Here is a 13,706-nt window from a genome sequence, read left to right on the forward strand (position 1 = left end):
CTAGATGGACTAAGGGAAACGGCTCTACTTACTAAAATCAGAAATGAAAATAATGGCATTAACTATCAATTCTACAGAAATAAAAAAGATTATAACAGTACTGTGAACAATTAACTGTATGCCAACAAACTGGATAAACCATATGCAATGGACAAATTCCTAAAAACATAAAACCTAACAAGACTAAATCATGAAGAAACAAAATCTGAGCAGACCTATCTATTAAGAGATTGAATCAGTAATCAAAGATCTCCCCCAAAAAAGCCCTAGTCCTGCACCTGATGGCTTCACTGCTGAATTCTATCAAACATGTAACAAAGAACTAACACCAATCTCTTTCAAACATTGAAAGAGAAGAAACTACACTTCCTAAGTCATTCTGTGAAGCCAGCATTATTCTGACACCAAAGCCAGACAAAGACACTATAACTACAGACCAATTATCTTTGATGCAAAAATCCTCAACACAAATATTAACAAACTGAATTCAGCAGTATATTAAAAGCATTATAATCTATGACCAAGTAGGATTTATTACTGGAATGCAAGCATAGTTCAACATGTGAAAACTGATCAATGTAATATACCACATTAGCAGAATAAAGGAAAAAAATTCACAATCATCTCAATTGATGCTGAAAAGGCATATGACAGAATTTAACATTCTTTTGTAATTAAAACACAAATAACTAGGAACAGAAAGCAAACACCACAATGAAATAAAAACTTTACAGAAAAAAACCCACAGCAAATATTATACTCAATGGTAAAAGACTGAAAGCTTTTCCTCTAAGATCAGAAACTAGGCAAAGATTCTCATTTTCACTATTTCTATTCAACAAAATAGAGAAAGTTATAGCCAGAGCAAATAGGCAAGGAAGAGAAATACAAGGAATCTAAATTGGAAACGAAGACATGAAACCATCTCTGTTCATATGACACAATCTTATATGTAGAAAATTCTAAAAATTCCACAAAAAGCCTGTTAGAGCTATTAAATGAATTCAACAAAGTATTAGGATACAAAGTCAACACACAAAAATTTGTTGCATTTCTATGCACTCAATGAACAACCTGAAAAGGAAATTATGAATAATTATGAATTATGAATCCTATTTAACAACAGTACAAAAAGAGTAAAATACTAGGAATTAACCAAGGAGGTAAAAGACTTGTGTAATAACTACTAAACACTGCTGAAAGAAAACTGAAGACATAAATTAATAGAACCACATCCCATGTTCATGGATTGGAAAGTTTAATATTGTTAGGATGTTAATACTATTCAAAGTGATCTACAGGTTCAATGCAATCCCTATCAAAATCACTTTTTTTTTTCAGAAAGAGAAAAACCCTAAATTTCAAAAACCCTAAAACTCTAAAATTCATATAGAATCTCAAAGGACCACAAGTAACTTACACAATCTTAAAGAACAAAACTGGGGGACTCACACATTTGGATTTCAAAACTTAATATAAAAACCACAGTAATCAAAACAGTGTGGTACTAGATAACAAAAGACATATATATGTAAAAATCATTATGATTTTTACCAGGTGCCAAGACCATTCAGTGTGGAAGTCTTTTCAACAAATGGTGCTGGGAAAACAGGATTATCCACATGCAAAAGAATGATGCTGAATCCTTATCTGATAACATATGCAAAAATTAATTCAAAACAGATCAAAGACCTGAACATAAGACCTAAAACTATAAAACTCCTAGAAGAAAACATGTGGCAAAAGCTTCATGACAATGAATTTGGCAATGAGTTCTTGGATACTGACACCAAAGGCACAGGCAATAAAAGAGTAAACAAACGACTTGAAAAATTAAAAATTTTGTACGTGAAAAAATGACACCACCAACAGAGAAAATAGTTAATAAACAGAATAGGAAAAAATATTTGCAAATCATATATTTGATAAAGGGTTAATATCTAGAATACATAAGAAAGCTTTAAAAACTCAATAATGACAAAAACAAACCAATTCAAAAATGGGCAAAAGACGTGAACATTTTCTTAAGAAGATATACAAATAGCCAATAAATCATAAAAGGATGCTCTTATCACTAATCATTAAGGAAATGCAAACCAAAGCTACAATGAGATAGATTCCACCTCAAATCCATTGGGGTGGCTACTATCAAAAATCAAAAGTAATAAGGGTTGGTGACAATGTGGAAAAACTAGAACCCCTGTATACTATTGATGGGAATCCAAAATGTTAGAGCCACTGTGGAAAAAAGCAGTATAGTGCTTCTTCAAAAAATTAAAAATTCAATTACTATATGATCCAGCAATTCCACTTCTGGACATATACTCTAGAGAATTGAAAGCAGGGTCTGCAGGAGATGTTTATACACCCATATTCAAATAAATATAAAAAGTTCATAGGAGCATTATTCATGATAGCTAATGAGGAAGCAAACAGGGGCACCTGGGTGGCTTAGTCAGTTAGGTGCCTGCCTGCCTTCAGCTCAGGTCATGATCTCAGAGTCCTGGGACTGGCCCTGCATTGGGCTCCCCATCCAGCGGGGAGTCTGCTTCTGTTTCTCCCTCTGCCCTTCCCTCCGCTCTTGCTCTCTGTCTCTCAAATAAATAAATAAAATATTTGTTTAATGTGGAAGCAAACAAAGTGTCAACAGATGAATGGATAAAACAAAATGTATACACACATAATGGAATATATCAGCCTTAAAAAAGAAGGACATTCTGACACATGCTACAGCATGGATGAACCTTGAGGAAACTATGCTAAGTGAAATAAGCCAGTCACAAAAAGACAAATACTGTACAATTTTTTAAAAGATTTTATTTATTTATTCATGATAGACATAGAGAGGGAGAGAGAGGCAGAGACACAGGCAGAGGGAGAAGCAGGCCCCACGTTGGGAGCCCGACGTGGGACTTGATCCCGGGACCCCAGGATCACACCATGGGCCAAAGGCAGGTGCCAAACTGCTGAGCCACCCAGGGATCCCCTGTACAATTTTTTTTAACATGAGATAATTAGAGTAATCAAAATCATAGAGAATAAAAGTACAACAGCAGTTGCCAAGGGGTTGCAGAGGCAAGTGAGGAGTTATTGTTTAATGGACACAAAGTTTTAGTTTTATAAGACATACAGAGGTATGAAAATGGATGGTGGTGACAGTTGCACAATATTATAAATGTATTTGACACCACTAAACTGTATACTCAAAAAGAGTTCAGATGAAAAAAATGGTTAAGATGGTAGATTTTATGTTATACATATTTTACACAATTTTTAATTCTTTTAAAAAATCATGGAGAGAACTCCCCCACCCTACCCTATATACAAATCTACCAGAGAAAGGCAAAAATCTTCACAATCCGATAACACAAAAGCAATTTGATAATATCAATAAAAATTACCAACTCATACACCTGTAAATTTCATTTGAGAATTTAACTTACAAAAATATTTGTATATGAGCAAAACAGTGCTCATAGAAGGTTATTCTTCACATTATTTATAGTAGCCCCAAAGTAGAAATAACCCAAAGTCTGATTAGTAGAGACGAGATGAATAAATTATGTTATCTCCATAAAATGGGAAATCAGTCAGCTATTAAAGCAGAAGAAAGGGAGACTATCTTTGTAAAGATATAGAAATAATCACTGCATTTTAAAGACTGAAGTACAGTTGACACATTACATTAGTTTCAGGAGTACACATAGTGATTCAACAAGTCTGTATGTTATGCTATGCTCACCACCAGTGCAGCTGCCATCCGTCATACACAACACTAATAATACAGTATCACTGACTACATTCCCTATCCTGTACCTTTAATCTCCCATGAGTTATTCACTCCGTAAGAGGAGAGCTGGACCTCCCCCTTCCCTTCACCCTTTCTGCCCATTCCCCAGGCATCTATCAGTTTGTTCTCTGTATTGATGAGCCTGTTTCTGCTTTTTGAATCCTTGTATTTTAAATAATTTTATGTACTATAAAGGAAAAAAGGTGCTGGGTAATGTATGTATTTTGATACATTTTGTGAAGATACGGGAATAAAACACATTTATATCTGCTAGTGATATATGTCAATTCTGGAAGGATACACCAGAAACTGATAACAGTAATTTCTGTATGTGTGTGGGGATGGGATGTGAACTGGATGTCTGGAAGACAGTTCTTGGACATCTTTTATTTTATATGTATATATGAATATGAACCATGTGAATGAATTAAAAATGCATCCTAATCTTACAGCTAATTATATAATTAACACATGCTGTATTAATAAAATAACAACTACAAAAATCTCTCTTACCTGCAAACCAGCCACATAAGAATCTTCACAGTTTACATAATGTCCTAACATGGCATGTTGTGCCCGTAATTCATTATCCCTTATCCTCTCGTGTAGGTGAGTAATTTGTTGCTTCTGCCTGCAAAACATAAATTGAGGTGACATTATAAAGAATATGCTTTTCTAAGAGACTGTTAAAAACAGAATTTTAACTATTCTAATAATTTGATGTAAAAGTTAAAAGTATTATCAACTTTGACACTCTTAATAGGGAATTTGTTAAAATCACAGAACCCTGGGCAGCCCAGGTGGTTCAGCAGTTTAGTGCCGCCTTCAGTCCAGAGTTGGGACACGGTATCAAGTCCCAAGTCAGGCTCCCGGCATGGAGCCTGCTTCTCTCTTTGCCTGTGTCTCTGCCTCTCTCTACCTCTCTCTCTCTCTCTCTCTCTCTCATGAATAAATAAAATTTTTAAAAAAATTTTTTTTAAATAAATAAAAAAATAAAAATCACAGAAACATGACTTATATGGAACACAAAAAAAGTTTACTTATACTGTTGAGTACTTCTGGCATTTTATAAAATATAATCTTTTTTGTAGATTACTCTTCTTAGGGATCCCTGGGTGGCGCAGCGGTTTAGCGCCTGCCTTTGGCCCAGGGCGCGATCCTGGAGACCCGGGATCGAATCCCACATCGGGCTCCCGGTGCATGGAGCCTGCTCCTCCCTCTGCCTGTGTCTCTGCCTCTCTCTCTCTCTCTCTCTCTCTCTCTCTGTGACTTTCATAAATAAATTAAAAAATATATTAAAAAAAATAAACTCGACCATATCAATAATTACAAAATGTAAATGATCTAAAATAACAATTAAAAAGTGAACACTGTCAGAATGGATAAAGAGAAAGATTCAACTATATGCTACTGACCGAAAAAACACTTTAAATATGATGACATAGTTCTGCAAATCTTAATTCTAAAATCATTTGGGTCTAAAACTGTAATTGCTGACTATATTTCTTCTTTTGTTAAGCAAAATTGACATGTAATACCATGCTAGTTTCAGGTGTATAACAATGACTGTGTATAACATACTGATGTGTATATATTGTGGAATGATCACCTCAATAAGTCTAGTTAACGCCATCTGATTACATTTCTTGAACACTATTGGTTTATGTAAGTTTTCTATTTCTTTTTTGAGTCAATTGGTATTCTTTTAAAATTCATTTTCTTTTATGTTTTCATATTTATTGATACTAGTTTATGACAATGATTTAAACTTTCTCTATATAATTATATTACTTTTTACTCCTAATATTTTGAGTCTTTCTCTTTTTCCCTTAATTAGGAGAACTAGCAATTTATCCATTTGATTAATTTCTGCTCTTATTTTTAGTATTTTCTTTGTTCTCTTTCATGTTTAACTATTCCTTTAACTGGTCTTCTTAAGTTAAACATTTAAGTCACTGTCCTTCCTACTTTCCTTCACTTCTCTTAATAAAAGAAAAAGACATGAGAAATAGTGATAGAATCTAACATATTATATTAGCAGTCCTAGCAGAAACAGAAAGAAATAAAATATTTGAAGAGATGAAGACCAAGAATTTTCCAAGATTGATGAAAAACATGAAACTGGAATCAAGAACTACTTCAATCTCCAAGAATACCAAATATGATGAAAACCACAATAGGCACGTTATAGTAAAACTGCTGAGAACAAATGGAAAAAATGATTAAATCCAAAAAAATAATAAAGAGTGCATTCAATCTGTCAGTAATAAGACTTGTGGGATGACTTAAGAGAAACCAGAGACAATGGAATAATATCTTGAAAGTGCTGAAAGAAAATAACTGCCAATCGGGAATTATATATCAGCCAAAAATATCTTCTACCAACAAAGGTGATATTCACAGTAGACAAGAGATGAAAACAATCTAAATGTTTATCTACAGATAAATGGATAAAGATATATGACACATAGATACACACAAACAATGGACTATTACTTAGTCTAAAAAAAAAAAAAAACAGAAGAAAATTCTATCATATGCGACCACATGGATGAACCCTAAAGACATTACACTAGGTGCAGTAAGCAGTCATAAAGGGACAAATACTACATGATTCCACTTATATGAAAATTTGATGGGGTTTAGGACATGCCAACCCAAAATGTGGCATCTTGGCATACTGAATATTTTAAGCCAAAGGAGTTTAAGAAAATAGCAAAAGCAGAAAGATCACTCAGACCTCCTCCCTACCCCTGCCCTTCTTCTATAAACAGATCACAAAAATCTCAAGGTGTGTGTGTGTGTGTGTGCGCGCGCGCGCGCCTCTCTAAACCCAAAAGAAAGGTGCATCCCCATCTCTGAAGATTAAAGGACACAAAGAAAAATCCGACCAAGCAAGCCTTGCTAAATTTCCCCCAGTTTACTATACAATTACTCATACTCCTTAACCTATCACATTCCTCCATGACTGTTCATTCTTCAACAAAGCTAGCATAAAATAATCAAATCTGTCACTTTGGGTCTTCACTTCCATATAAAGGCTCCTGAGTCACCTAAAACTTGTATTAAATAAATTTGTATGCTTTTCTACTGTTAATCTGTGTCGGTTTAATTTCCAGATCCAGCAAAGGAACTCTGAAGAGCTGACTTTTTCTTCCCCTACAATACCAAAAGGGAAAAAAAAAAAGTGATCAAACTTAGAGAAGCAGAAAGTAGAAAATGATGGTCTCCATGAGCTGGAGGGAGGGGAAAACAAGCAGTTCTTACTGAATGGGTAGAGTTTCTGTCATGCAAATTGCAAAAGTTCTGGAGATCTACTGTAAAAAACTATGCATAAAGCTAAAACTGTCCTGCATACAAGATGTGTTAAAAGGATACATTTCATGTTATGTGATGGTTTTCATCACAATTAAAAAAAATTTAAAAAGGTGAGAGCAGGAGATGCTTCTGGGTACCCACCAAGTCCCAGTCATCCCTTTTGCCTGGGAAGTGAATTAAACAGATGGTGAGATCCTGACCAGAATAAAGACTGCCACTACAACTCAAGAAAGGAATCAGGTCAAATACCTAGTAAATATGGCCTCTATAAATCAGAAAACAGGCTTAAAAAAATTAAGTCAAACTGAAAAATCAAGGAGCTGCTACAGCAACTATGTTACTCAAGGAAATACTGGACCCAGCTAGAACTGCAGTGATCCCGTCCCGGATCCAGGGAGCAAATAAGAGTATGTACAAATTCAATCTCTAGCTGAGAAAAGGCAAAAATGAAAAAGCACATATCTTTAGAGACAGGTTTAGAGCAGGTTCCTTTTGAGAGGGTTCCTTTCCTTTTCTAATTAAATTTGGTTTCTGGAAAGTATCTACTGTGAGTTTTAAAATAATTAATAGCTTTTAAAGCTATTATGGATACTACCACCAAATGAATTATGCTCAATGGCCATCTTAAATAATTTATCAGAAATGATTATCAAAGAGACACCCCACATTCATTACCATATTAAAAAGAGAGAGGGGCTGAAATAAAGGTACAGGTGGCTAAAGGTCTGGAATAGGAAGACAAAGACCAATGAGATTTTATTCTTTTAATTTTCCATGAATTTCCTTTTTCCCAACCTGTTTCAATAGAGGGCACACAAAAGGAAAAACTTAACAACCATGTGGATATTTATCTCCTATTCCCTTAAGGGATATTATTCACATTTTCGAACTACTTATAGTACTATAAACAAGGGATAATACAGTTTTGAAGAAGCTGTCTCCTCACCCTTAGCTTCCAAAATCAGCTTTCACACATGTTGGGACAATAGTAAATATGGCCCTGGGCTTTAATTTTGAAATGTACTTCTAAATACACTCTGTTAGTATTTTTTAATTTGATGGAAAGAGGATGATTGTATTAATTTTTCTTGAACTAGTCAGAATTTTCAATTTCTCCAAAGGTGGCCCTGCCAAACAAAGCTAAGTGTATTAGCTTGAAAACACTCCCAATGTATATTAAAAGGATTCTTACGCATTTATCTACGAATCTTAAGGTTTTGTAAATAAGGAAGAATCAATAATAGAGAAAGAGCCTTTGTTCTTGATTCCTGGGAAGGAGACTGAATCCTTGCCGTGTGGTGTGGTGTGTTATTCATGAGCCCCTGGAACACATGCATTTATCCTAATGAAGTAACTCATGGCCCCTTGATAATAGCTTTAAGATGGGGACTGTTCACCAGAAAACCAACCATTTAACTAGAAGGTTGTGAACCTGAGCCAGTGCAACCTCCATGGTTGAGACACAGAGGAGGCTGGAGACTGAGTTCAATCATGTGGCCAGTGATTTGATCAATCATGTCTACACAAGGAAACTCCAATAAAAATTCTGAGAATCAGCTAGATTTGTAGGCAGTTGGTTAGAAGTGTGAGTGGCCTGGGGAAGCCACCTTCAAACTGGTATCTGAAATTACACAGTTTTGTTAGGGGCTATATGCCCTTAAAGCTGTGGAGTCTGATGCTAACTCAGGGCATGTAGGGTCAGAACTGAATTACAGTGCAGTAGGTGGGACTGAAACAGAATACACGTGATTCTTGGAACAACATGAGTTTGAACTGCATAGATTCACTTACATGCAGATTTTTTTCAATAAATACAGAATACTGTTAAATGTATTTTTCTTCCTTAGGATTTTAATAACATTTTCTTTTCTCTAGTTTGTTATAAGAGTACAATATATCATACATAAAACATACAATACATGCACTGTTTATGTTATCAGTAAGGCTCCAGGTCATTAGTATGTTAGTTCTGGGAAATCAATAATTACACATGGATTTTCAACTGTGCAAGAGGTTGAGATCCCTAACCGACACATTGTTCAATAGTCAATTGTGGATTTAGAAATTAATTCTAAAATACTATGTGCCTAGTTATAAACAATCAAAATAACTTAGATAGAAATGAACTATTAAAACTGTATCTAAATGCTCAAATTAGCTGATAAAAATAATCAAATCTCACTTCAATACCTGTGATAGAAAATAACTACTCTTGCATTATGGGGTCCCTCTCAAAGAAAAATGAACAAAATCTCATGTTAACCAATCAAATTTGTAAAGCCAGAGTTTCAATAACTTTAATAACTACAGTGTGTACATCTTAGCTTTGCTTTGAGAAATTTGATCATAAATCTTAGCTTATAAAGCAGATGAATTATTAGGACATTATGAATTCAATAAAAAAGCATCCACACTATACCAAAGAACACATTACTGATTTTAAAAGCTTACTAGTACAATTACAATATGATTTTACTTTCACACACAATAAAATAAATATATATACTGCACATTGCAAGTAATAACAAAATGAGAATTCCCCTCTACACTGCCAGTGTCATTTACTAATCACATTAACTCCCTATGTTATTGCAGAAGGTGTAAGGGTTTCCTCTCTGGATCAGTCTCAAGTGCATTGACTTACTTCTAAATTCTATCTGACCAATCCAGCAGCAAAAGCTAACTACAAAGTGCAGACCATTAAACTACCAGTATCAGTAACAGCATAGGTTAACCAGCAACCTTAACCTCTTTGCCATTAAAATGAAGCTTTTTCTCCTGAATGAATGCTGATGAAGACCTATTATGAGTAATGAAATGTCAAGAAACAGTCTCTTCTGTGAGGGGGTCTGGAGTCGGCTAAGGAGAGACAAGCTCTACAGAAACAACCGTTATTTAAAAATCACGTATATGTGGCTACTATTTGCTAATGGCACCCATGCATGAGGCAGTATTAGGGCTTTTACATGCATTCATTCATTAAATCTTCATACTCTAAAACTAGGTATAAGAAGGGCACTGCAGAGGTGAATGAGACTGCATAAAGAACTGCAAAACTGAGAAATCTGAATTATTTTTGGATTATTTCCTTAGTATCCTTCTATACTATAAAAAGTTGGGAAATATATATTTTTAATAGATTATGTTTGTAATTATATGCATTTCTAACTATCATAGATGAATTGTTTGTGGTATTTCCTGAGTTAGGTCCTGTGATTCTTTTATGGCTTGCTGATTTTTAGGTTAAGGGTCAGCCTAAAATCAAAATGGCTTTTTTACTCTGGCTAGCTTGTCTATCAAGTCCTTCTCTCCTGCCTCACCAAGTATCAAGCATTAAGCATATACTGTGTGCCAGGCTCTGTTCAAGATGCTGGGAACACAGCAGAGAAGAAAAAGTTCAGATGTTTGTACTCTAGTTTATATACTCCAGTAGGTTCTGCTTAATACTGGTAAATTTCTAAGTGAAATCTTTTGAAATTTTGACTATTAAATATATTTAGTGGTTTCAACTCGGATTTAATTTTAAGGCTAAAATGTCTACTACTTTAATCTCAAATAAGCACATGAAAATAAGCAGTAACTAGCAGTAAAACAACAACAACAACAACAAAAAAGCCTCCTCAAATGATTTCCCCCATCACCATGGTACACAAGTTGACTCCAAAGTATACATAAATTATGTAGAACCTACACCCAGAATAATATAATTAATATTAACAATTATTGCTCAAAATAATCAGGAGTCTCTATTAAGTATAAAAAACTTGTTTTTCAGAGCTTTAGTACTCAAAATTGTGAAATTTTTGGACTGTCCCCCCAAATTTCTCAAATGCTTATCTGTAAGTCATTTAATTTTAAACATCCCCGATTTTGATAGCTTTTGTGTCTTCAGATCTTTTTTTTTTAATTTTTTTTCTTCTTCAGATCTAACATAACATACATTAGTTAAAATATTAGCACTTTAAAGTAGCTTTCCAATTTGATAGTTTCTAAGTTTAAAACACAAAGATACAGTTTATAGCCTTGATAGCTCATTAGCATTGCAGCTAACTTTCTACATGTATAAAAAAGACCGAAGTTTCCAAATGGGTTACTCTAATGTAAATGGGAGGGTGGTAGAAAACAGAAAGACCAACAGACCAGTCCTCAGTTCTCACAAAGGTTCTTAACTGGGGTAGGCTGAGGGAGGGACAGACATGAGACATCAATATATTTGTAAGATTTGATTTCTTAAACTCTAAGTAATGGATACAAAGGTTGTTTTAGTAATCTAAATTTTCTGTATGTCTGAAATATTTAGTACTTAAAAAAAAGACTCACCGATCAATTACAATTTCTTTCTGCCTTAGCAGTCCTTCTTTTATTTTCAGCACTGATTCCCACTTACTGAAATCCTGATAGCCAGAAGGTGAATAACTTTGACGAGACGATCCGGACAAAACCTGCACAAATATATTTACACTATTAGTATACTAAAATTGTCTAAAGGGAATATTTAAGTATCATCTAATATTTTCCCAATGATTCTCATTTTAAAAAGAGAGAATTTTCCCTTTAATTTTTTTAAAAGACTATCTGAAATCACACTTGTGAATACAACATAACTTGAAGAATTTCAAGGAAGTTCTGAAGTAAAAGTACAAGTCTATGAACTGGTGACAACAGAATATTTAATCTGGCTTATTGTAATACTATAAATAAGATATTATTCTCATTATCTTGTGGAAGCTTTCTGGAAATAAGAGATTAACCACTCACTGCCTAAGGAAGAAGGAAATGTACCATAGTTAGACTAGACAAACATCACAGGAAAGGTTTCCACAAGAAAATAAAAATAGTTCCCGTAGTATGCAGGCTTCAAATTGTCATCCATCACATCACATTTACTTATATTAAAATTTCAAAAGCAAAAATATTTTTACAAAATAGTCAATACATTTATACCAAATATGACTTTAACAAAGTATAATCTGGATGGGTGATTACTGGCCTCCAGTGTAAATTACATAATTTAGAAAAAACCTGTTTAGAATTTAAGAAATTTCAAATATCTACAATGAATTCAACACTGATAATAACCAATATGGCAGATTTCTTCAAATTCATATGACTACAACAAACAAAAAAGAAAATCTTAATATACTAGTAGTCATGGATTGAATTGTGTCTCCTCAAAAAGATATGCTGAAGTCTAACCCCCAGGTACCTCAGAATTTAATCTTCTTTGAGAATAGGGTCTTTATACAGATATAGTCAAGTAAAGATGAAGTCATTGAAGTAGACCCTAATCCAAAATGGCTGGTGTCCTATGTAAAGAGGAGATTTGAGCACAAATATGTGCAGACGAAGACTATGTAAAGAAATAAAGAAAGAAAACCATCTGAAGATGAAAGCAGAGATGGTGGTGATGCATCTACACACAGAGCAACACAAAAGATTGCCAGCAAACCACCAGAAACTACCTGAAACAGATTCTTCTTCCTTGCCCTCAGAAGGAACCAACTCAGCCAACATGCTGATTCTGAACTTCTAACTTCCAAAACTGTGAGACAATAAATTTTTGCTGTGTAAGCTACCCAGTTGTATCCTTTGTTATGGCAGCTGCAGGAAACTAATACAATTGGTAAACAAGTAGGAACATGAATTCCTTGGCAAGCTAAGTAATCCTACAGAACACTCCAAAGCAACTTTAGGAAGATTCCAATGCGCAGTGATATTTTTATCCTTTGTTTTCCAAAGATGCTACTGGTAAGACCTACTTCTGAATAAACTACTAATTTTATGACATCAACTAGTCCTGGATTAATCCTCTATGATTTTCAACTAATACAAGGATAGGATGTTTCAGGCAGAAGACAGACAAAACAAGATGAACAGAGTAGGAAAAATAGAAAACAAGAGATAAGAGGGTATATAACTTTACCATAGGGGCAAATAGATTAACACTAAATGACATAGTGTTATAGGGGCAAGTTAGTTAGAAATCCTGTCTCTGAATTTTCTTTCCTTTGCCTACATTACAACCCAGCCTGACATTCAGCCGTATGCCCTAGCACAGATATGTTAGTTGCTATAGTACAAGAGTGTTTTTACTGTGGTTGGTAACTGATCCCCAAACCTCCTGAAGCTCCTCTCCACTATCCAACAGAGTTCTTGGCATTAAAAGGGGCTTTCAAGATGCTCCATCCATAAATGGCATCCTTTCTGATTGCTTGGTTCCCTGCACTGCACTAGTCAATCTTCCAAAATTTTCCCATCTCAACACTACCTATCAGCTTATATTTAGTTGGCAGTACAAAGATTTAAACCTCAGCACCCCGACAAAAGAGCATGGCTCTTAAGCTCCACATTGTTACACTGCTTCTAGTATGGCCTAAATAAGGTATTCACAACATTTCATATCACAAGAGCTAAAAAATTTTTTTGAAAGTAACTACTCTTAGGAACTGAGATAGGATTCAGCACCATAAACAATATTGATGGTATTATGAAAAAGTCTCTACTTACTGCAAGTCCATGCTACTTAATGACTATCAATTTAGTGGCTAAGTGACTTGATGAAATTTATTTTGTCAAGTTATAGCTCAAATAGGAATTC

At 34.4% G+C, this 13,706-nt stretch overlaps 1 protein-coding gene across 4 annotated transcripts in view; it reads right to left on the bottom strand.

Annotated features, from left to right (window-relative positions):
* CEP85L (centrosomal protein 85 like) overlaps nucleotides 1–13,706 on the bottom strand; it is a 176,919-nt gene that overhangs the window by 81,020 nt on the left and 82,193 nt on the right. For all 4 annotated transcript variants that reach the window (XR_008662582.1, XM_055311341.1, XM_055311340.1 and 1 more), the window contains exons 4-5: nucleotides 11,429–11,550; nucleotides 4,304–4,421 (exon numbers count right to left, since the gene is read on the bottom strand). Coding sequence is in view for 3 of the 4 variants with exons in the window: in XM_055311341.1 (XP_055167316.1) it covers nucleotides 4,304–4,421; nucleotides 11,429–11,550 (240 nt within the window). In the remaining variant the exon portion in view is untranslated. The remainder of the gene's footprint in view (nucleotides 1–4,303; nucleotides 4,422–11,428; nucleotides 11,551–13,706) is intronic.

The sequence above is a fragment of the Nyctereutes procyonoides genome, unplaced genomic scaffold, assembly GCF_905146905.1.
Source record: "Nyctereutes procyonoides isolate TBG_1078 unplaced genomic scaffold, NYPRO_anot_genome, whole genome shotgun sequence".
Taxonomy (NCBI): Eukaryota; Metazoa; Chordata; class Mammalia; order Carnivora; family Canidae; genus Nyctereutes; species Nyctereutes procyonoides.